This window comes from Manis pentadactyla, chromosome 15 (genome assembly GCF_030020395.1).
Source record: "Manis pentadactyla isolate mManPen7 chromosome 15, mManPen7.hap1, whole genome shotgun sequence".
NCBI classification, from domain to species: Eukaryota; Metazoa; Chordata; class Mammalia; order Pholidota; family Manidae; genus Manis; species Manis pentadactyla.
The window spans coordinates 44,529,164-44,554,101 of NC_080033.1; the positions used below are offsets into that span (position 1 = coordinate 44,529,164).

The 24,938-nt window shown below is 51.3% G+C and overlaps 1 protein-coding gene across 1 annotated transcript; it reads left to right on the top strand.

Moving 5' to 3' along the window:
* Positions 1-99: 99 nt before the first annotated feature.
* Positions 100-24,427, top strand: MMP2 (matrix metallopeptidase 2). The gene is made up of 13 exons (XM_036881012.2): positions 100-484; positions 3,033-3,259; positions 4,167-4,315; positions 5,382-5,510; positions 5,743-5,916; positions 8,576-8,749; positions 9,605-9,778; positions 11,631-11,786; positions 12,788-12,929; positions 16,347-16,483; positions 17,315-17,474; positions 21,958-22,067; positions 23,530-24,427. Exons 1-13 carry the CDS (start codon positions 329-331, stop codon positions 23,631-23,633), a joined length of 1,992 nt encoding a protein of 663 aa, XP_036736907.1. The 5' UTR covers positions 100-328; the 3' UTR covers positions 23,634-24,427.
* Positions 24,428-24,938: the final 511 nt, after the last annotated feature.

The following is a 24,938-nucleotide window of genomic DNA, read 5'->3' on the forward strand; positions in this document are numbered from 1 at the left end:
GCGCCCCCCTTCCCCGCGCTGCCAGCGCCCTCCCAGCCCAGCCGGCCACATCTGGCTGCTGCCCTCCCTTGTTTCCGCCGCTTCCAGACTTCCTCCCGCGGTGGCTGGAGGCTGCTCATCCGAGGCTTTAACCGTACAAAGGGACTGCCAGGACCTGCGAGAACAGGCGGCGGCGCGGGCTGGGGCGCGGGGGCCGCACCATGCGCCACTGAGCCGGGCGAAGCCAGGAGACCGAGTTCAGCGGCCCTAGGAGCACCAGCCAGGCGGCGAGGCGGCCACACGCCCCGAGCCAGCGACCCCCGGGCGACGCGCGGGGCCCGGGAGCGCAATGACCGAGGCGCGAGCGGTGCGGGGCGCGCTCGCCAGCCCGCTGCGGGCGCTCTGCGTCCTGGGCTGCCTGTTGGGCCGCGCCGCCGCCGCGCCGTCGCCCATTATCAAGTTCCCTGGAGATGTCGCCCCCAAAACGGACAAAGAGTTGGCTGTGGTGAGTTGCTACGTTGGCCTCAAAGACCCAAGTCTAGACAGACTGTAAGCGGAGGATAGGGGTCTCCCTGCCATCACGCCCAACCCCCGCGGTAGGCACAAGGTGGGGAGGAGCTTAAACAAGCAGCTTGGGGGTCTTTGGCCAGCTGAAGGCGGGATCTCTTTTGCAAACAGTGGGGGAGCTTTGGTAAGTGGAGAAGGCCTTTGATAATAAACAACTTGGCAATTCGCAGGACACCGCAGGGGAGCGAAAAGAGGGAGAAGGGAAGGGGGCTGCTTTGGCCAACAGCTGGAAAGGGCACCTTTCGCAAGTAACCGGGCCATTGTCTAGTATCTGGGGGATTTACCAAGGGGACGGCTATGAAAACAACTTTTGCACTCATCTGGGGGTTGGCTTACAAGGCCCTTGGCAAGTAGGGGGGCGTCTCTTTTGCAAATGGTGGAGGTTCTTTTTAAATCCTTGTGGACTTAGAAGAGGGTCCTTTGACCCACAATTTGGGCAAGTTTGCACACATGAGGATGGACTCTGGGCAAACGTCTGGGAACTTTTTGGCACACATCTGGAGAGGGGCCTTGGACAAACCGCCCGAGGGGACCTTTTGGCAAATTTGGGGGGACAGGAGGGAAGTGGAAAGCGCATCTTTTTCGCCTGGCTTAATGGACAAGTTGGCCAGGAGGGTCAAGAGCTGGACCTCAATAAGTTTCCTCGAACTTCTCCAGAGGGGTCGGAGGACCGCCTCGGAGAACTGAACGGCGGGCGGAGGGTGGGGCCGGCGCTGGAGGGCCCCGGCGCGTGGGGCGGGGGCGGGCCGAGCCCGCGCGGGTGGGAAGGCGGCCAGCGAGCCCTCCCTCCTGGCGGGGCTCCGAGCTGCTGCGGCTCAGATGTTGTTTTGCGAGCGCGCGCGCCCGGCTCTAGGGGCATCCTGGCCACAGCGTTGCGCAGGCGGGGCTGGGGGCAGCTGAAGGGCATTACCCTTCACCCTGTAAGCGCCTCGGGCCAGGAACCGCCCCCTCCCACCCACCCCGCCGAGCCCTGCCGCCATGATCCTTCCAGATAAGACATCTGCCAACCTTAGTCCTTCAGCCACCCAGAAAGCCCCTATTCTCCTTCAGCCTGATTCCCAACGTGTCCAGGACAGGACTCCTGGCCTGTGCCCTCTGGTCCTACCCTACGAACCCCCTTGCAGAATGTGACAGCCCCCCACCCCAATTTTCCAGCATCTAGTCTTGCACTCCCTTTACATAAATGGCTTAGGAGACCTTACACTTTAGGGGCCCACTTTTCCCAAGGGTCTGGAGCTGGTTGGCATAATGACGTGGCTGGGAAAGAAGGGGGAGCTTTGATCATGGACAAAGCCACTTGGGTTCCCAGGCCTCCTACAGCCCTGGAAGCCAAGTAGCCCAGAGGCAGTGCAGCGGGGGCTTGAGAAGATGCGGCTCTGGGCTTAGACTGCCTGGCTTCAAATCAGGAAGTTCACTAACCAACTGGCCCAGTAGGGCAAAGGACTGAACTCCTCAGTCTCAGCAGCTGCTTCTGCAAACGGGCAGTAATCATGGTACCTGTCTCAGGTTAAAGAATCATCTTAGACACTTTGAAGGGTACCTGGCATGTGGTAAGCATTCAATAAGGGTTAGCCATTATGATCACTGTTATTTACACCTTCTATTTCCCCTTTCCTAACAACCCCCCACACAAGATTAGGGTCCCCCCCCCCACCATGGTTAGGTCTCCTGGCTCCTTTCACCATTCCTACTCAGCACCGATCATATATTTAATTTTGCATTTATTTGTGGTCCATCAGCCTCCCCACACCGGGATTTGAACCATAGAGACTAGAAACGTCTGTCCTGCTCACTACCTTATTCCCAACACTAGCACGGGGCTTGGCACATAGTAGGTCTAAAAGTATTTGTTGAACAAATAAATGAGCTGCATGGTGCCCAACCCTTTGCAGGGGCTTGTCTGGTTTTAGCCTCAGTTTGGGCAGAGCTGGCTCCCCAGCCCCTGAAGAACATGACTTTGTGGTTTTCTCTTTGGAAATGGCAGGTCCAGGATTTGAACCCAGGTCTGCTGTTGGAACCCATTTAGGTGCCCTTGAATCTCCTTAAAAGAAAAATGAGGAAAATAATCGCTATGTCATCAGTGGTTAGGTGGGTTAAAGTAGACGACAGTAGTCAAGACAAGCAGGAAAGAGGTACAGTTCCACACATGGGCTCTGGATTTGGATTCAAATCCAGCTCTGCCAGTTGTGAGGTGTGTGAACTTAGGCAAGTTTTTAAACCTCTCTGTGCTTTAGCTTCTTCTTTTGTGTGATGGAGAGAGTAGTAATAGTAGCTACATCAGAGAGCTGCCTTGAGCATTAAATGAATTAACACCTGCTGCCTTCAGTGCCTGGGCATGCATTAAGCATCCAAGTGCAATCACTCAGCTGGTGTGAAGAGTGGTTTGGGAACTCAGGACACCTCCCAGTGCTCCCATAGTCCCTGATTACTTTGGTCAACAATACGCCTAAGGTGGCTGCTTGCCTTGGGGTGTTCATTTCTTCCAGCAATACCTGAACACCTTCTACGGCTGCCCCAAGGAGAGGTGCAACCTGTTTGTGCTGAAGGACACACTGAAGAAGATGCAGAAGTTCTTCGGCCTACCCCAGACAGGTGACCTCGACCAGCGCACCATCGAGACCATGCGGAAGCCACGCTGCGGCAACCCAGACGTGGCCAACTACAACTTCTTCCCCCGCAAGCCCAAGTGGGACAAGAACCAGATCACATACAGGTACAAAGGCAGGGCTGGGGGAGGCGGGGCCAGTGGGCTGGGGGGCACTGGGTCTCCTAGGGTCTTGCCTTCTCCCCACTCCAGGCACCCAGGAGGTGTCTTGTGAGGGCTGACTTCTTGAGGAGTTTGCATACAAAGTTCTTAGGAGCTGGAGTCAGACAGACCTGGACTTGAATCTCACATGGGGCATTGAGCTACTTAGTTTTTAGTGCTCTGAGCCTTCCTTGGCTTTCCAACTTACCAAATGGGGCTAAAAAATAACCTTTCCCATCAGTTGGTTGGGAACCAAGCTAGATCACGTATATGAAGGGATTTCACAGTGTCCAGCATATAGTAAGGGTACAGTAAATGCTAGTCACAATTACTATTATTAGATGGGATCACTGGGGCCAGTGGAGGGAACCTGATGATCGGTCGCTAACTGGGTTTTGAACTGCAGTATAGAGTTTTTATAATTGGTTGTTAACTGGGCTGAGAGCTCTGCTCTTTGTGGTTCATGCTGGATTCCAAGGGTGAGATCTCTGCCCTGTGTCCCATCATGAACTATTTATGTCCCTGAGTACCCGCTGCTCCCGCCAGGCAGAAGAGAGGGACAATACTCCAGAGACAGTGCCTGGGCTGGTGTGAGAGTCTGTGGGGATTCAAGGCATTCTGGGCAGGCTGCGCTCCCAGTACGTCTGGGATCAATATGCAGACACATATATCTGCACATGCATACCCACTCATATACATGCATACTCATGTATGCATGCATAAACCCATGCCCCCTCACATATTATGCACACAGTTGCACGCCTGTGCATATGCAGGCACCCTTGCACATATTTGTGCACACTCACACATACACAATTGCAGATATACACCTTGCACACACATACACATTCGCGTGCATTTCTACCACCTCCAGGATCATTGGCTACACACCTGACCTGGACCCTGAGACAGTGGATGATGCCTTTGCTCGTGCCTTCCAAGTCTGGAGTGGTGTGACCCCACTGCGGTTTTCCCGTATCCATGATGGAGAGGCTGACATCATGATCAACTTCGGACGCTGGGGTAGGCAGAAGAGGGGCCAGCAGGGGGTCAATATAGAGACAAGGGCTCCATCTGGCCATTAGAGAGGCACCGGGTTCCTGAGGACAGGTTAGATAGGAGAGTGGCAGATGCAGATGGAGTGGCACAGATGGAGGCGGACTTTGGGGCACCATGTGGATGCGAGGACAGATGACCTGACACTGGGTATGCCTTGGCAGCCATATAAACCTGGAGGCAAGTGGTCCATCTTCACTGTCCCACATGGGAGCCGCTGGGTACATAGGGCTATTTCTATTTAAATTAGCTAACACTGAATACAATTGAAAATTCAGTTTCTTGGTCACACTAGCCACATTTCAAGTGCTCAGTAGCCACATGAGGCTGGTGGCTCCTGAACTGAGCACCACTAGGAGCATTCCCATCATTGTAGAAAGTTCTATGGGATAATGCTAGCAGGCACTGATGAACTCTGGGCATGAGAGTGGGTCAGAAACAGGGGAGCAGTGTAGACATGTGGGTGAGTGGAATAGGACCCAGGGTCAAGGGAGCCATGTGGGTTAGAGGTGGGAACCCTGGCAGTGTGTAGCCATGGTGAGTGGTATAGCTGTGGTACGGTGTGTGTAGTGCCGGGCATAGATGGCGCACGCAGCAGTGGAGCTGTGTGGGAGGGTGGGGTGGAGCTGGGTGGCAAACAGGAGCACAAGTTAGTGTTGTATGGCATGAAGGTGGGTGATATGGCCAAGGGCGGTGTGGAGGTGGGGAGATGGTACACACACTGGGGACAGTGAGGGTGAGCAGGAAGGACACTGGTGTGGCAGGGTAGGGAGGTAGGGAGGTACAGCACCATTGGCAGTAGTACAGAGAGTGGAGGTCGGTTATAGAGATACCAGGGACCTTGTCGATTTGGGGGCGTAGTGCAGACCACAGGAGAGTAACAATCAACTCAGAAGCTCTCTGCTGGCTCACTGTGCCCCCAGGGAAGGGACAGATGGTAGGTGGGCTAAAGGGGAGCCCCAACCACGGATTGGGGTGGCTGGGTTTCAGGGCCCAGTGCGGCAGCTAGAAGCTGAGCCCCAGTGTGTTTCAGAACATGGAGATGGATACCCCTTTGATGGCAAGGACGGCCTCCTGGCTCATGCCTTCGCCCCAGGCCCTGGTGTGGGGGGAGACTCCCACTTTGACGATGATGAGCTGTGGACCTTGGGAGAAGGGCAAGGTAAGAAAGTGACCTTTCATATGCCCACGCCTCCTCTTCCATCCTCCGTGTGCCTTGCTGTCACCTAGCAACAAGGACGGTGGCTTCCCTGGCATCCTTGGGCACCTCCATCTGCTCTGATGGGGCCAGGGAGATGGGAGGGGACAGAGGTCACACACCTGGGTGAGCCAGAATCCTGGTCACCAAAGAAAGGCCGGGAGAGGTTCACCCTCCCCCCTGTGCCGCCCCTCAGTGGTCCGTGTGAAGTACGGGAACGCCGACGGGGAGTACTGCAAGTTCCCCTTCCTGTTCAATGGCAAGGAGCACACCAGCTGTACGGACTCCGGCCGCAGTGACGGCTTCCTGTGGTGTTCCACCACCTACAACTTCGACAAGGACGGCAAGTACGGCTTCTGCCCCCATGAAGGTGAGTGTCCACCTGTCCCGGGCTAGCCTCCTCAGCCCCTGCCTTCCCCAGCTCCCCACTCTCCCCACCCTCCCCACTCGCCAGGCCGGGCACTGCCAGCCAACTAGCACCCCCCACTTCCTTCATTCAGGCCCCACCATCCCCACCTGAGTCATCCTTGTGTGCCTCTCACCTGTACGATTATTTACTTAATACTTTCAATCAATTCTATTGTTTTAAAGTCTCACCATCAGCAATAGGATTCATGAAACTTCAGGTTTGATGTGCTAATTACTTTTTTCTAGCATGCTTTAAAATGAACTCAGAATTGTTAAAATGCCTAGGTTTCTTTCTACCCTCCAGCCAGGTTTGAGAGTTCAAGGGTGTGAGGAAAGGCATGGGATGGATCAAGAGCCTAGCAGTGAAATTGGGAGGTGAGAGTCAGACAGCATGGCTGGTGGTACCCAGCCTAGCTTGGTGACACCAACCCCAGGAATTTCAGCCATTCCTCTGGTTCTGATGCAGACTGTGCTAGTATGTGTGTGTGTGTGTGTGTGTGTGTGTGTGTGTGTGTGTGTGTGTGTCTGGGCGAGGGCTGTTCCATCTACTCTCTTGATCTCTGTCTTCACTTGCATCTGCATCTCTGTATCTTGGCATAGGCATTAGTCTTGACTCTGTACTTCTGTGTGTATTTTTGTCAATGCTTAAGACATAAAATTTTCAGATATTTTGAAGGCATATGGAGGGAAGCATTTCCAAAATGGGCAAGGCCATTGACATACACACTTAATCCTCTTCACATATATCCTTGACACACTTCATAATCAGAAGTCATAAAAAGACGGCACATGTAACTTCACACTCAATCAAGTCATCGTATTTGATGATTCTACAGATTGGAAGCCCAGAAAACTTGGGGAAAATGGGAGAAAATCCAAAAAATTTTTAAATACTTCTTTCTTCCTCATCCCATAAAGACTCCTGGATCCATGTAAGCCTCTGTCTTTTGGGTTGTAATTTTACATGTTTGTGAATCTCTCTGACCCACTGCAACGGAACACTGAGCACCAGCCATTTTGACGGAAGGAAAGAAACAAAGAGCTGGTTAATTATATTCCTGTTTATGCTTTTAGTACCAAAGCTAGCATAATACTTCTTACTAAGTGTTCAAGCTATTGACCATTAAGGAGCCAGGAGCTTTTAAACAAACATACTTTATGCATTTTGCATTTCCCAGTAGGGATTCAGGTGGAGTCCACCGTCCCATGTGTTAGCCCCGTGATTAGAGCAGAATGCCTTAATAATAGAAGTGGGAACAGCTGTAATTCATAAGTTTAGGAAGGGTTTTTCCCTGCATTGAACATCAGCTATTTACTTGGTCTTTAGCCAGATACAAGTACGCACATCAGGCACATGGTTGGGTCTTGGGGCAGAGGTTCTGGTTACTCAGCCCCTCCTGACTGCTGAATCAGTGTCTGCTTCCTCCCTCCTTATCAGGGGGCAGGATTTGCAAGGAGATGGGGGCTTCCTGGGTGGCGGAATTGCAGCTCATGGGAGGCCAGAGGCGGAGGCTGGCCTCCTCAGAGGTTAACACTTGGCCTTTCTCCACTCTGAGGCCACTAGGGCATCTGGCCTCAGTTCTGCCTCTTCTCTTAGTCCCTTTGTTTCTGACGTTGCAGGAGGTCTCTTGGTTGGGGAGAGGGGAGGAGTGGGACTATGGGCCCCCTGAGTCCTGCCCTGGGGGGTCAAGGGCTGGGCCCCATTCTGGTCATGGTGGAGTTAATGGGGCTGGTGAGGTCACCTCTGGCGCCGTTGTGCACAGATGGTCCTTGTTATGCACTTGTGGTTTTGCTTGTTGGCAATTCCAGAGACACACCATTTTGTAGCTTTGGGGTGGATGAGGGCACGGGGAAGCATGGGAGAGCCCGAGACATACAAGCCCAGACTCTGAAGCCCTTTCTCTCCCCAGTTCTCTGGCCATAGTCCCCGCTTGGGGAAGTCAGAATGGGAGCCCCAAGTGTGTTTCCAAAGACACCACCCCCCTCTCCCTCCATCCCATTCATCTCCTCTCCCTCCAGCAGGAGAGCCGTCCAGGAAAGTGCCTGCGGTGGGGTGAAAAGAGATGACTGCCCTCTGTGTGCACATGTGTGTGTGACAAAGAGTGAGCAAGAGACTAGTTTTCAGTTGCAAACCTCACTGAGTTCTTCCATTTGCGGGACCATAAGCAGTTCTGGAACCAGCTTTCTCAGAACCTCAGTTCCTACCTATCAAATGGAGAAACCCTTGCAGTCCTGTGGACCATGGATGATGTGTTTAGCAATCCCCATGGTGTGGGCTTTGACCAGGCAAAGTGGACAGCGACCTTGGGGCTGGGGCAGGATTCTGGAGGCCCCATGCTGTGCACCTATTGTCTGCCATTTCACTGCTGGAGATGAGGGTGTCCAATAGGTTCCAGGGTGGGATCGGATTGGCCAGGGCGGCAGGAGTGCTCTCTGGGAGCTCAGAGAAGCAGCAATTTACCAACCAGTGTAGATGGTTTTTAATATTTTAAAGGTGCTGCATCCTCACTGGCATGAACCAGCAGGTTGGCAGCCAGCCAGCCCTTTGCTCAGGCAGATGCCAAGGTGGGCAGGTGGGTGGTCTCTCACTCAAACCCTCCCCCTCTCTCCCTCACCCCCAGCCCTGTTCACCATGGGTGGCAATGCTGATGGACAGCCCTGCAAGTTCCCGTTCCGCTTCCAGGGCACGTCCTACAACAGCTGCACCACCGAGGGCCGCACGGACGGCTACCGCTGGTGCGGCACCACCGAGGACTACGACCGCGACAAGAAGTATGGCTTCTGCCCCGAGACTGGTGGGTGCCACCGCCCCCCTGGCCCTCAGAGCCAGCACTCTGCCCTGATGGAAAACCCACAAGAGCCCCCAACCCCATCTCCCTTCTCCAGGACAGGTGTCCTGGGCAGGATACTTAGCAGGTGGTAGGCATGGGCACCAAAATCAGAACAGGCACTAGGCACCAATAGCCAGCTCAGCTGAATAGGTGATCCCTAATGTCAGGCCAGCCCAGGACCCACTCTGACTGCCCCACATCCCTTCAGCCTCCCTGAAGATCATGTCTCTCTTCCCCAGCTCTCTTCTCCATTCTCTCTCCTTTGGTCTGTTTCTCACTAAGGACTTCCTCCTTCCTCCCTTCTCCCTTCCTTCCTCTTCTCTCCTTCCTCTGACAGGCATTTACCAAGCACCTGCTCTCTGCAGGACACACCGTGGGTCTTCTGCATGCAGGACCCTGCGCGGTGGAGCTCACAGTCTAGGGAGCTGTGTTGGCACCACCAGCTCTGTCCAGCCCTCTTTGCCTCTGGCCTCTCTGGCCCCAGCCATGGGAGGCTAATTAAAGCTCTGGAATCTGGCTGCCTGGGTTTGAATCCCAGCCCTGACACTTCCTAGCAGTATCTGCTCAGGCAAGTCGCTTAATCTCTCTGGGCTCTGGTTTTCCCACCCATGAGATGAGATAATGTATGGTCCTTACTGCACAGAGCTGTTATGAGAAGGTTGTTGGGAGAAACGTTGTTTTATCCTGGGTCCAGTGCCTGGGACTGACACTTGCAGTAATCAGCAAGTGTGGTTTGTTAATGTCTGTAACAAGTCATTGTTCCCTGATGGTGGCCTCAGACCTCTTGCTGCCCCCTGACCCATGTCCCTAACTCCACAGCCATGTCCACCATTGGTGGGAACTCAGAAGGTGCCCCGTGTGTCTTCCCCTTCACCTTCCTGGGCGTCAAACGTGATAGCTGCACCAGCGCCGGCCGCGGTGATGGGAAGATATGGTGCGCGACCACAGCCAGCTATGATGAGGACCGCAAGTGGGGCTTCTGCCCCGACCAAGGTACAAGGCTCTGGCCGTTGGGCTGGAAAACCTTCCTGAGCCCCCCACCAACCTCAGGCATAGATACCACCCCCAGACACCCACCTGCCTTGGTAGAGGCACTGACTTGACTGAGGACCGTCCGTGGCAGAGACCCTGGCTACTCCAGACCCACCTACCTGGCAGAGATAGTGCCCCTGAGATGATTACCCCCAATCTGGGCAGAGGCATGGCCTCCAAAATAAGACCCCATCCACCTGGTACCTGCTTCCCCCTGAGCAGATGCTGCTCTTCCCTCCCACCTCTCCCACCTCTCCAGGTGGGGCTGTTACTACCCAAAATGTCTCAGTGCTGGCACAGAATACCCTGCCCCGGAGAGATGATTCTCTACCAGGCATTCCCCCTCCAGTGAGAACTGCCCTCAGGATCTGGGTGAGCAGGAGAAGAGAGGAAGAGAGGAGTAGCCTCGCCAACCCACCCCCCACGCAGCACTGGAGAGCCCCCAGGACCCTCCTACCCCATTGGCTCCCTCCTTCGACAAGTTGTGAATGGGGGTCCACATCAGTGCTGGGTGCTCAGAACACAGCCACCTGGGACAGCACTCTGACCTCCAGAACTCACAGGCTGAGGCAGAAGAGCAACCAGGAGACAGGCCATAACCTTCCTGTGTGGTCAGGGCAATGAGCAGGATGCTTGGCGGGGGGGCACTGCACCTGCTCTAGTCTGCAGGCCCCAGTGTCATGGGCTCCAGGTTCCCCCATGGCCAGGAGAGGGGGCTGGTCCAGGGCCCACCAGAATTAGGTCAGCCTCTCTTCATGTTACTCTGCTTCTTTTTTACTCGCAATGAGATGAAACTTGCAGAATGCCATCCGACAGGCTGGCCAAAGGAGTTTTTCTTATCCCCCGCCAAATGCCACGCCAGGACATATCCTGATTTTATCTGCTCTGCCCTAGCTTCTAGCTAAAGGTGGGATTCTCCATCTGCCAGAATGACCTCAGGCTCCAGAGCTGATGTGGTGCACCTGGGGCGGATTTTAGTTTCTTACGGCTGCCATAATAAAGTGCCGCAAACTGGGTGGCTTAAAACAACAGAAGTGTATTCTGGAAATTGTGCTTCTGGAGGCCAAGAGTCTAGGGCTACATTCCTCTGAAGGCTGCATCACGTCAATCTCGCCTCTGTTATTTTGTGGCTGCTGTGTTCCTCCCTGTGTTTCTTCTTATAAGAACATGGATCACGGTGGGTCACGGGCCCAGCCTACTCCAGTATGGCCTCAGTTTCACTTATATCTTAACTGCTAAGATGCTACTTCCAAATAAGGTCACATTCACAGGTCAGGACTTGAACATATCTTTTGGGGGGACACAATTCAATCCACAATACGGTGTGACATAGGGTTTGCCTGCTGTCTGTGGCTGAACTTGGGCAACCACTCCAAGTGGGAAGGATTTTTGCTGCTTCCCCTGGGGCAGAAATGGTGGACCCATTTGTCACCAGTTTACCTCTTTGGAGACCCTGCAGGCAGGTGTTGTTTCTAGTCCTTATAAATACAAAAAGCCAGGGAACAGGATTTTTAAAAACAGACTATAAGTAGAGGATTTGCAGATGCTGTTTGTTCTCCTCCTTTACTGCACATGTGCAGCCTACCCTGGAAAGGGACAAAGGGACTTTGGCTGACCCTACTTGAAAGCAGTAGGCATAGTCTTATAGCCCCAGAATTCTCAGGAGGAGGAAATTCAATACATGCCATTTCCAGGGCCCCCAACCCCGCTATGGGTATGTCCTCAAAGGTTTTCATCACTGCGGCCAGGACCTGATTCCTCTCTCATCTCTCTCTGTGTCTTGTCTGCCCTCCTCTGCTCTCTCGGCCCTCAGGGTACAGCCTGTTCCTGGTGGCAGCCCATGAGTTTGGCCATGCAATGGGGCTGGAGCATTCAGAGGACCCCGGAGCCCTGATGGCACCCATTTACACCTACACCAAGAACTTCCGCCTGTCCCAGGATGACATCAAAGGCATTCAGGAGCTCTACGGTAAGCTGCATCTTGGGGGCCTCAGGATGGAGTCCCGGGGGTGGGAACCAGCAAGGTCCCATCTATCCAGAACTGTAGGAGACAAAGACAGGAGGCTGGAGTGTTGACCTGGTCTGGGGGTGTCAGAGCAACACTCCAGGGACAACCCCTTTCTTTTCCAATTAACACCACTGTCCACACCCCTCTTAGCTCCCTAGAGCCACTCTGTGGCAGGAGGGGCAGAAACAGGCTGTCTACTTTCTAAGTAAACTGAGTCTGAGAAAGGTAACCATTCTGACCCAAAATCACCCAGGTTCAAGTAGCCAAGTTAGGTTTAGAATCCAGGAGAACTAGCTAAATATGGGGCAGAATGTCCCTGCCTGTGGAATGACCTTAATGATATGGGTCTGAAAGCTTCTAGTTTTCATACCGATCCTTGTATTTTAATGCGTAATGAGAACAATACAACTAGTACTTAAACCAATGATTTATTTATTGATGCTGACAATGAGGCTAAGTCCATTTAACAAAACAGTAAATATAGACTGGTACTGGTGCTACCAGCATGAAGCCAAAAGAGTAAAGGGGATGCCCAGTGCTGCAGCATGGGGCACACTGGATGTGGCTGGGAACCCGGGGTCAAGTGAGAGGCTCCAGTTCAAGCGCCGCCTCTGCCACTCACCAGCTGCAAGAAATGCATCAAGTCTCTACCTCTTTGGTCCCAGTTTGCTCCTCTAAAATGGGAATAGTAACGATGCCCACCTCCTAGGGTTATAGAGAAGAACAATTTAGGGGGGTGTCAAATTTATATAAAGAGCATTTATAAAGTGTGAAGTGCCATGGATTTCTGGAGTCTCCGCTCTCTTCCCTTCATGGCCAGCCATTGTCTCCCTGTCTTCCCAGGCTTCCACTGAGGCCAGAATCCTATTTCTTCTGACCCTTAGCAGGTTGGGTGGACAGCCCTGGGGCTCAGCCTGGTAGGAGAACCCTGGGGAGAGTCTGAGGTCAGGTGTCCTTCCCAGGGGCCTCCCCGGACACTGACGCTGGCACTGGCACCGGCCCCACCCCGACGCTGGGACCCGTCACTCCTGAGATCTGCAAACAGGACATTGTCTTTGATGGCATCTCTCAGATCCGCGGGGAGATTTTCTTCTTCAAGGACCGGTGAGTGCTTCTGGTCCTCCTTGCTCTCTGCCCCTTCCCCATTGTCCTTATACCCCCGCCTCTTGCCCAGGGACGCCCTCCCACCACTGGGGGCTTCACAGAATGGCCTGCATAGACAGTTTTTGCTGCCTGTCACATAACATCCAGATTGCAGCAGCTTCCCACAACAGGCATTCCTTTCCTGCTCTCCCAGTCCATGGGCTCACTGGGTGTCCTGGCTGCAGGCTGCAGTTTGGGTTCAGGCATGCTCTGCATGTCAGCTTTCTGCCGGGATTACTGGCTGCTGATGGCAGGCAACAGAAGCACAAGAAGCCAAATCAAACCACACAAGCACATTTAAAGCCTCCACTCACATCATGTCAGAGAATATTCCATTGATGAAGCAAATCACTTAGGGGGTGGGGCTGTGAAATCACATGGCAATACACCTGGATGTATAAGTCTAAAATAGAGATCGGGGGAAAGAACTGGGAACACTAGCCCAGGCTACCACAGGCCTTCTGGAAGGGCCTTGACCACAAATGGCCAAATTGTTCTATGTATGGGGAGCAAGTAACCACAGGGGCTAGGAAGGCAGTGTCCTTTGTGGTACAGATAAAGGTCCCCACTCAATCAATCAAGGGCTAAGGTTCATCCAGTTGCCCTAGCCCTCCTGCAGAGCAGTGGGCAGAACCTAGCACTGCATTAAAGAGTCCATACATCCATACATACATATGTAATACCCAACCATCCATCCATTATCTGTCCATATGTACATCCATACATCCATACACACAGCCATACACCCAACCATCTGTTATCCATCTATACATTCATTATCCATCATTCATTATCCATCCATCCATCCATGCTTCTACCATGGAACATGATAGTTGACAGAATGGGCTCTGGAGACAGACAGCCTGGGTTAGAATCCTGGACCTGCTACTTACTGGTTGCAAGATCATCAGCAAGTGAATTATATGCCTTCTCTGTACCTCAATTTCCTCATCTATAGAATGGGACTAATATTCCAACCTATTTCTTAGGGCTGTTGTAGGGATTAGATGAGCTCAGTACTTAGAACAATGCCTGACACAGAGTAAGTGTATTCAGTCATGCCTGCTGTTATTATCAACAAATAATTACTTGGCATCTACTGCACCAGATACTTTTCTAGACCTTAAGTAGGTGGGGGCCGGTGTGCTGGGAACCAGGGGACTGCTTAATGCCTAGGTCAGTGTTCTCAAAGACACGGCCGTGGGTGTCCTAAACCAGAACCTCTAACTGTGGGTTTCTGCCCCCACCCTCAGACCCTCTGACTAGTATCTGTGGGAGCAGGGCCTAGGAATCTGCATTTTAGCAAATTCCTCTGATGATTCTCATGCACATTAAAGTTTAAGCATCAGCAGTCTGGTTTGGAAAACAGAGACATAGAGAACAGACAGTAACACATGGCAGAGAGAAAGCGATGTGACTGCAGAGGCATCAGAAAAATGTTTTTATGGACACACCCGAGTCAAGGAAGGCTCCAGTGATAAAGGAGCACTTATGCGGGGCCTTTAAAGGAGAAGCAGATCAGGATGGGAGGGCTGAGACTGGCAGGGTGTGCAAGATGGCCAGCCTCAAGAGCAAAGCTATAGAGAGGTGAAAGCTCCCGGCTTGCTCAGGGAGGGACAGAGAGCCTGGTGGGCTGGAAAATATCCTGTAAATTTTTTGTGAAGTGCCTGCTGCTCCAGGCACCAGGCTAGGTGCTGGGAGGCAGGTGCCCTGCCCTTTGCAGAGTCTATTGGCTAATAAGATGACAAGAATGCAGAGAGAGAGAGAGAGAGAGAGAGAGAAGACCTCAAGCGCAATGAGAAATCAGGTGCCATCAGGCTTCAGTTCCCACCCAGGATGTGTAACAGTAGAAGCCAGGTCTGTCCTGCAGCCCTCCATTACAGGGAGTCCCACTCCTTAGCATCCTTAGCCTGGAGCCCTTCCCGGCACTAGCTAAGCCCTGACCACAGATCTGTGGACCCCGGAAAGGGCGCAGAGCCCCAGGCCCAGGTTGGAGCCATCACACATTCTAAAGGAAGCTGATAAGTGTTCATGGGCTTACTGAATTAATCAGTAAATATTTCAGCACCCACCATGTGCAAAAATTGGTGCTGGGCACTGGGGGAATGAGAGAAGTAATGCTTCAAGATGATGAAACTCAGACTTTGGTATCAGATCTGGATTTGAATTCCAGTTGTCCTACAACTTCTCTGAGCTTCATTTGCCAAATAAGGTTTGTGATACCTTCCTGTATCAGGTTGTTTTGGCTGCAAATATCAGAGAACCCCAACTCAAACCAGCTTACACAATGGAGAGAAATTGCTCTCACATGGTAAGAAGTCCAGCAGTGGGGCTGTTTCCAGGGGCAGAAAGAGGGTCCATGACTCAATGATCTCTCTGTCCACTGCCATTCTCTGCATTGGCTTCATCCTAAGGTTGGGTCCCTCATGGTGGCTGCCAGTGGCAATCAGGGCTAGAGGCTTCCATGCCCACATCCAACAGCAGAAAGAGAGAGACCCCCCAGATGTGAAATACAAGTCTACCTCTTCAGTCTTACTGTGCCAACATAAGTCACATAGCAACTTCTGAATCAATAACAGTTGCCAGAAAACGCTCAGTTCTAACAGGGTTATACCAGTGGTTCTCAAACATTTTCCATAGGTGTTGAGTGGGGCCCAATAACTCGCATTTTTTAGTTCCCTAACAATGCTGAAGATGCTGGTCTGAGGATTATATTTGAGACCCATTGGCTTAAGCTAATCAGAATGGGGTTGAGTCCACTACTGGGGAAGCATGGATTATAAATATGGGAGCTCTGTGAGGAAGGATGATAGGGGAATAAATAGATCATAGATGCTAGGTAGGCCACCAAGAGTGCATATTATAATACTGTGAGAATTATATTTTACAAGACCCATAGAGTGCTTGGCAGGTATCAGGCCCTCAATAAATGGCAGCTCTAACTCTTGCCAAAGTGCATGAATCCATTCCATTTCAATTTAGGAAATGCTTTTGGGTACTGTCACCCTCTGCCTCAATTGGCCTCTAATCTAATAAGAGAGAGAAAGTATTTTAAAAAACAAACTACTGTTCCAGGCACTCAGTGTTGATGATTTTGAGAGGCTCAGAGGAGGGAGAATATAGTGTGAACAGAGGTAATAGGAGAAGGCTTCCTGGAGGAGAAAGCAAGACAGGGAGCAAAGAGGTGCCTCTCAGTTCTGGTGTCTTGCAGAGGGGCTCTGCCCTTCTCCAGTCCTTCTCCAACCTTCCTTTGATCCTGCCTCCCCCTCCCAGGGCATCATGGCCGGGAATTTTCTTAGAGGCCTGGGAAGGCGTGTGTGGTTACAGCTGCAGAGTGACTGAAGATGTTGCTGCCTGTGTCCCCTTCCCCACCCCCAGGTTCATTTGGCGGACAGTGACACCACGTGACAAGCCCATGGGACCCCTGCTGGTGGCCACCTTCTGGCCTGATCTCCCAGAAAAGATTGATGCTGTATATGAGGCCCCACAGGAGGAGAAGGCTGTGTTCTTTGCAGGTGTGTGGGAAGGGTCCTGCCTTGCCCCTGGCTCCACGGGGCTCTGCATCATGGTTCCTGGGTTCCTGTGGGTGTCCCCACTTTAATGGATCCATACTTTGAGCCATCATTTCTAAAAGCATGGGACTCACCTGGTTAGTCAGTCGAGACACCCAGCATCAAAGAGCAGTGGCCCAGGGAGTGAACATTTCATTACCTTTTAATTATTTTTCAATCGTTTAGTTTTCTAGAAGGAAAACTACCGTTTAGTGCTTGTGTCTCTAACACCTTTCTAATGCTAGAGCCTTTGGCAGAAAACAATTTTAGTTGGAATTTTGAAAAAACTGACTTCTTTTCATTTTTAATATTTAAAGTAAACTTACTTCTCCAGATTTCAAAATGAATTCCTTGAAAGCAAAATAGTAAGTGGACTCTAGAAGGAGTCCCTAAGTGATAAAAATATCAAGGTAAGGTCATATGGTTAGCATTTGGGAAACCCCACTCGTTAATTTTACTTGAGCACCTACCATGTGCCAGGGATCCAGCTCCCGCCCTCACGGAGCTCACAGACTAGTGGGGGTGGGGACAGAAAACCAGGTGGTTAAGAGGGAGCATACGGAAGGCTGGGATGGGGAGAAAGGACTGAGAAGGTCCCTACCTGGGTCTGAAGTGGGGGCACAAGGCTGGCTTCCTGGAGGAACTGGAGGCTCCTCCTGGGGCACTGAATCCAGAAGTGAGCAGGAGCCATGTCCCTGTTGGGAATGGCCACCTGGCAGACAGTTGATGGGAGGAACTGGCTGGCCTGGGAGATTTTAGCACCAGTCACCAACACACCCTTTGCTTCCACCCCAGGCAATGAATACTGGGTCTATTCAGCCAGCACCCTGGAGCGAGGGTACCCCAAGCCGCTGACCAGCCTGGGGCTGCCCCCTGATGTTCAACACGTGGATGCTGCCTTTAACTGGAGCAAGAACAAGAAGACTTATATCTTTGCTGGAGACAAGTTCTGGAGGTAAGGGAGGGTGGCAGAAAGACCAGCACAGCCAGCTGCCATGGGGGCAGAGTCAACATAATGCCTCCTGGGGAAAGTGCAGAGGCCCGTGGGCCTTGGATGTCCCCTCTCTTGGTCTCTAATCTGCCAGGGCTGCAGGCCCTCTGAGAAGCGTGTATAGAACCCTCCTTTCTAGCCCTCTGGTTAGAACCTCTTTTCCCTTCTCAGAAGTGTTTTGATTGGGCCCAAGGGTGTCTGGTCTGGAGCCTCATGTTTTGGGTGACGTGCTGAAGAAGAGGGTCATAACACCCAGATAATAGCTGCTACTATTGAAACTATGTGCCAGACACTATTGCAAGGGCTTTGTGAGGCATGTATTATTATTACTCTTCCCATTTACAGATGAGGAAACTTGCGTTCAGACAGGTGAAGCATCCAGCTGAAAGTCACAGAGCCAGGTAGTGGCAATTTGGGATTTAAACCCTGGAACTTTTCCTCCTAAAGAACATGCTTTTCACTATTCCATACTGTATGTGAGATATTAGAAAATGATGGGGTCCAAAGAAATGGGGGTGGTGGAGGCAGGGATGGCAGAGGGCAAAATATGATGAAGTCTGATGGATGGCCACACCAGCTGCCCACGGGAGCACCCACGTCGGGCTCTCTGGAGGCCGCAGGCACCCTCTGCCATGTCTGTAATGGGCTGGCTGGCAGCGGGCCAGCTTGGAAGCAGGTAGCCCTCTGCTCCAGGTCATCTCAAGGGAAGGGTTCAATTCTGAGGCCACGGTCTGGACTAAAGGTCAGGGAGCCCAAAATCCATGGTCAGTGAGAGGCAGACTTCAGAAGTTTGATTCTGATTCTTTACATTTCCCAGATAAGGAAACCGTGGTCCAAAGAAATTAAATAACTTGTCTAAGTTATTTTATGCAAGTGTGCTGGCTACAGAGCCAGGATCAGAACTGCTTCCCCTGTCCACTAACCCCACGCCCCAACTCTGTACCTTCAGGGTCATTTGGTCAGTGGGGAAGGGGTGGGGTGAGTACATCCTCCCTCCCTCCCTCCCTCCCACTGTCCCCAGGCTCCTCCTGCTGCTGCCACTGCATCTGGGCCCTTTGTCTGCCATCCCTGAAACAACCCTGCTCCCCTCCCAAGGCCTCCCCCTTCTCTCCTTTCTCCCCTTCCCTCCTTCCCACCACCCCTCCCCCAGCGCCCTGCATTCAGAAGCTGTTTCTGTCTCAGGCTGCCCTCAGATTGGAATTCCAGACGTATTGCTAAGATACTTAGCAGCTTAAGCTGACTGATACCTCTAGCTTCAAGAAAGAACACAGTGAGCCAGGAAACCACGGAAGGGTGGGCTTTCTGCCCACAAGTTCCGGAACACTCCCAGGCACACGCACATACTACAAATGGCATCTTGGCATGGTAGACACCCCGAATGTCCCCATCTTAGAATGTGGGCAGTGAGAGCACAGGTGTACAGAAACGTGACTCTTTGAATCACAAAGCCCTAGTGTCATTGAATCCTGGTGCTGGAGGGTTCTTCCAGTCCTCTTTCAGGGTACTGTGTGTGTGTAAACACGGAGGACAGACATGTCCATGTGCAAACATGAGCGTGCACATACATACACACACTTTGACACTCAGGCTTGCTGAGTTTTGGCCAGAGTATCTGCCTTCCAGTCCTTTTCTGCAACAAGGCTGCCTCCCAAAGCCAGGGTTCATGAAACTTCCCCTAAAAGCAGCAGAGGTGAAGGGCCTGTCAGAAGCTCTCGACTGGGTTTCCAGAAGAGACATCTCCCAGATCATCTCCCAGAAGAGGTGGTTAATGAGCCCAAGATGCTGGACCTGGTGCAGTCTGCAGAGGCCCCAGAAGTATCTTTTCTAGAGAAGGAGAGAGTACCCCAGAGTAAGAGAGGAAGAACAGCTGCCTCCAGCCTGGGCATCCCCTAGTTCCTGCCAAGGAGTGCTCAGCCCCTGCTCCAGAAGCTTCCATTAAGCCCACAAACATATATTCAATGTCTCCTATGTGCCAAGCACATAGCTAGGTGTTGTAAGACAGATGTCAAGAAATAATCACTCACTGCCTCGGAGAGCTTACAGTAGAGTGAGGGAAAGAGACATAAACACATTTGAATAGAATAATGGTGGCCCTCTTGACAGGCCCTCTACCACATCCCAGGCCTGAGGCTGTGCATTTCACTTGTATTTCTCCTTTAAGGTAGATACTATTATTAGCCCCATTTTCCAGGAAGGGAAACTGAGACTGAAGTGCCTCAAAGACACACCCATGGAAAAGCTGGGACACAAATGTTTGTGTGCTTAACACCTGCTCTGCATTGTAGTTTCTATAACTGCAGAAAACTGTGAGGTGTCACAGAGAAACCTTTCAAAACAGCATACACCAGAGGCAAACACTGTAAGAGAAAGGACAGAGAGGAAAGTGAAGGCATGTGGGCACCTTCAGAGCCAGCATCTTCTGACGCCACGATGCTGTGTTCCTCCTGGAGGAAAAGAACTTGGAAGCAAATGGGTTCAACTCTCAGGGCCTCAGTTTCCTCATCAATAAAATGAGGTGGATTCCTACCCTCCCTACCTTCCATGGGGGACTGAGAAAGACATGAGGACAAGTTCAAGCACAGGACACAGAGCTCTGAGCAACCAGCCCTTTAGGGAGTGTAGTTTGAGGGTTCAAGGGAGGTGGTGTGCATGGAGTGCTGGGAACCTCAGTTTTGGTACGTAGGCAAAGTGCTGTTGGTGTCTGGGGGTGAAGGTGGCCATGCTGGTGAAGGGGAAGCAGAGTCAGCTCTGAGGCACTGCAGAGGAAAACTTAGCTCTCCCCAGGATGACCTTCAATCACAGACCTAGAAAATTAGCTCCACAAGGGTACGATTTTATCTGGTCTACTGCCATATCCACAGGCACATAGTGGAAGCTCCTTCAGTGTTCATAGGATAATGAATAGGTTGAATATAAGTGAAGAAGCAAAGGAATCAGAATGACACCAGCATTTTAGTAAAGTTCTCCAAAAATTTTCAAAGACAGAGAGGTATCGCTAGCCAGGAAGGAGGATATGCCAATGAACACTCAAGGTACTTTCCTGACTCCCAGGCACAGCCCAGATCCCTACGTGTCCTGAGGGCTGTAGCCGGGACTGAGGTGGCGGGAGGTCCACCCTGGGACCAACAGGGCCGGGACGCGGGTACCACCTTACACTGTAACATCACTCCCAGCCGAGATCATCTCCCAGGACGTGGACTGTCACTTCCACTTGACAGATGATGAAGCAGCAGTTTGACTGAGTCACTCAGTGGCAGAATGTTGGGGCAGGCCCCCATTTCTGGGCTCCCTGTCTAGTGCTCCTCATACTGCCACACGGACCAAAGTTTGTAAAGGAACTAACATTTCCCAAATACCTACCAAGTACCAGATATGCGGATGGGCACTTGGCTTGTATGATTTCATTTCATATATATACATTACTTAAAAACATTAAATTACTTAGAACCTCATCCCCCCTGTTTTGAGAGAAATCTTCTGCGTCCGTGGATGTTTTGTTGCCCTTGTCTAGCTTGGATTAATACTTAGTCTACAGGCACACACCTGATCATCTACATTTGCCCTCTTACAGCACTAAATTATGTTTTCTATCTTTATCTTGCATCTACCTACCACTTCAGCATTTTATTAAAATAATAATAATAATAATAATAATAATAATAATAATAATAATAATAAGGGAGAAATATGGGATTCACATATAAATCAAGTATAAAAATCAAACGAATAATCATATCTGACTTGATTGTTTATAGTTCATGATGCGTGATCAAAACCAAAAGTTTCTGTGATATGACTGCCCTTGCACTGTTCACCATGTAAGAACTTGTTCGTTATGCTTCAGAAGATTGGAGACTGACGAGAATTAGGCTTGGGGTTGATTAATGATTGTGCATTGAGTCCCCTATACAGAATTTTATTGTTGTGAACAACCATTTGATCAATAAATATGAGAGATGCCCTCTCAAAACAACAACAACAACAACAAAAAAACATTAAATTAAATACAACCCCGTCTTATAGCTGGTAAAACCAAGGCTCAGAGAGCCACTTGCAGCCAGGGAACCAGACTGGCCTGGGTTGGATTACCACTTTGAAGCTGAGTGCCCTTTTTAAGCCTCTGGTCTATCAAATGGCTATTCCTGTAATAACTGTGTCATAGAAAAAGTGTACAGAAAGTGGTTAACATACTGCTTAAATAGTAACGGCAGTCCCAAGGTTGTTTTTATGGGGCCGTCCACAATCACATCATCAGTGAGTAGCAGAGTTGGAATTCAGACCCAACTCTGACTCCCTGCCCTTCCACTCCAGCCGGCTGCCTCCCTGAATGGCTAGGTCTGGTTTCCTAGGCTTACCCAGCAGCCATCACTGGGCCCTCCCATCCGAGCTGGGGGAGCACTGGCCTTTAGGGAGGCCCCACTCGTTCACCATGTCCATTTCCTTGCAGATACAATGAGGTGAAGAAGAAAATGGACCCTGGCTTCCCCAAGCTCATTGCAGATGCCTGGAATGCCATCCCTGATAACCTGGATGCCGTGGTGGACCTGCAGGGTGGTGGTAAGCTGCCCCAGCCTCCATCCGCTTTCTAGGACTCTCCACCCCCAGCCAGCGCCCCGCTTCTTGCAAGCACACACTCCCTCATTGTGCAGGGAGGCATGCAGTGCCCCAAGAAAACAAACCAGCCCCTTCAGCCCAGTGCTGGGAAGACATCCAGACCCCTGACCTCTGCTCACTCAGCCGGCTCCAGGCAGTAAGACCCAGAAAGGCCCCTCACAGCTGCAGGGCCTAGAGCCAGGGAGGGAGAGGGCGGGAGGCCTGCCTGAGGCGAGAAACTTGGGCTCTGTGCCCTAGATTCATTCTGGGGTTTGATCCAGGCCCTTTTGGGTTCCACAGGAGGCCTTGTGACTACCTCCCATTAGCAGAAGGATGGCTCCATTTGAAACAGGACAGACTTTGTCATGCCCTGTTGCTGATGTGGCAAAGATCACCCACTCAACTCAATTTGCTCGTGGTCCTTGCTGAACAAAACACAACAACCAGTTATCAGTGAGGGATAGAATTTGGAGTTTGAAAACCGTATTTCTGAGGAAGCATCTGTGAGGTCTCTGGCCCTGGAAATGAGTCCAGTTTGGCTTTTTAGAGGAGTTTTCAAATAAATTCCACAAAGACTTTTTTGAGCCCCTGTCATATGCTAAATAAGCACATTGCCCTGACTTCCAGTGTGAAAGGTCTTACATGTCCTAGAAAAAGTAGTGTACAATCAGGTGCTTGGTTAAGGATTATCTTCAGGAATAAACATCTACTGAGCACCTACTATGTGCCAGGCTTTTAAAAGAAATAAACGAGACCATGCATGTCAGGAGTCATGAATTCCAAAGCCCATGTGGGCCAGGCCAGTAGCACAAATGAGTGACGCAAGCAAGGCAAACAGTAGGGAGTGGTAGGGTCTGTGGTAAACCAGGAAGTGTATTTATAGGGGAAGTGGCTTCTCTGCTTCTGATGATTGCTGCCCTGCAAGAACAGGGGCCCAGTGTCATTAGACAGTCTAGCTGTTTTAGAAGGAAGTGAGAAATCTATATTTTCATGTGAAATTTCCAGATGTTTACATGCTGGCAATTTATTCAGAATTCTGAACAAACAAAACAAAGTAAAACCTATGTGTGGGCCTGACAGGGCTAGAAGCCTTCCTGTTTGCCACCTTTGGGATATAGGAAGGGCTTAGTTTGGTGCTTGTGCTCAGCAGAATACTGCTATTTATATTAATAATAACATATTATCTAATTTAATCCTCACTGCCAGCCCTGAGAGGTTGGTGTCTTTATCCTCATCTTAAAGATGAAGAAACAGGGCCTCAGAGAGCTTACTTCCCCAGACATTTCTCTTCCTCTAGCCTTAGAGGGGTCTAGTCTGGTTTAAAAGCTTCTTCCCTGTGGCATTCAGAATTTTCAAACTCCAGGAGACTTCCATGGGCCACAATGTCTGAGTATGGGGTGGTCACAGTCTCTCTTTCTCATCCCAGGTCACAGCTATTTCTTCAAGGGTGCTTATTACCTGAAGTTGGAGAACCAAAGTCTGAAGAGCGTGAAGGTTGGAAGCATCAAATCCGACTGGCTGGGCTGCTGAGCTGGGCCCTGGCTCTCACAGGCCTGCCTCTCTGTCGCCTTCTGCTCACTGAGCTCTGAGCTCCAGGGAGGGACCCAGACAGGCCTGGCAGCCTTCAGCTCTGTAGTTAATCAACATTTCACCCCCACCTGGTAATTTAAGATTCCGGAGAATGGCTCTGCCCTGTGCCCAAGGAAAGGTGCTGAGTGTATCCTTCCCAGGTGCTCCTTCCCCCTCCGTCTCCCACCAGCCCTCCAGAGCCACCCCCAAAGAGATGCTTTGATATTCTCAATGCGGCCCTGCCTTGGGCTGCCCTGGTGCTGCCACACTTCAGGCTCTTATCCCTCCACCACCTCTGTGGCTTACAGCACCTTGGGAGCCAACACAGAGAGACTGTCTCAAGAGGGCACTGGTGGCCCAACAGCCTGGCCCGGCCATGGGCCAGTGGAATGGGGCACGGCCACATGGCCATCCCGAACACTGGCTTCTCACTGCTGGTTGCCTTAGACCCTTCCCTACATCAGCAGTTTGCTTTGTGTGCACTTTGTTCTTCTCTTCTGATCTTTGTTATTTTCCCACTTTGAAACTGAATTTCCTGACGGAAGGACTCAGGTTGTCTGGAGTCACTGTACAATGCAACTCAGCGCACATAGCAATGGTCCCCTTGTTCACTCTATTTAGTGCATCCCTACCCTGTCACTTCCTCCACTGGATGGAGAAAAACCAAGCTGGCTCCCCGCTCAGCCCTCCCCTCCTCTCCCTTCAACAATTCCCTATGGGAAATGTCAACAGTATGAATAAAGACACCAATTGAGTGGCAGTGTCTGCTGGCTGTTTGTGCAAAGAATTGAGAGGCCACAACCCCAGCCAGAAGGGGAAACCTCTAAAGTCTAAATCTCTGCTCCTGCAGGGCACAGATGGCATTTGCGGAGAAGGTCAAGACTGCCCAAATAAATGGCAGGAGAACCTCAGAATGGGTGAGCCGGAGTCCTTCTGTCCTGGGGAAAGAGCCCCGCAATAGCAGCGATTCTGTTTCTTGAATTGCAGGGTCTCATTCAAGTTTCCCTTCCTCTTTGAGTCTTTCTTCATTGACCATCATGCCAATTCTAATGCTACTGCTGATAACCATGAACCATGACATTCCCCTATGTGAATGGAGTGGTTACTATGTGCCAGGCACTTTACATGCATCACTTCATTGAACCTTTGCAACAGCTTAAAGGGAGGAGGCCATAATTAGCCCAATCTTTATTGATGAGGAAGCTGAAGCTCAGAGAAAAGTGATTTGCCTCAGGTACATAGCTACTAGGTAACAACCGAAGTCAA

Coding starts and splice junctions, on each gene's coding strand:
- MMP2 (XM_036881012.2), top strand. CDS start 329: ATGACCGAGGCGCGAGCGGTGCGGGGCGCGCTCGCCAGCCCGCTGCGG. Junction 8,750..9,604: donor TGGCTTCTGCCCCGAGACTG/GTGGGTGCCACC, acceptor CTAACTCCACAG/CCATGTCCACCATTGGTGGG. Junction 11,787..12,787: donor AGGCATTCAGGAGCTCTACG/GTAAGCTGCATC, acceptor TGTCCTTCCCAG/GGGCCTCCCCGGACACTGAC.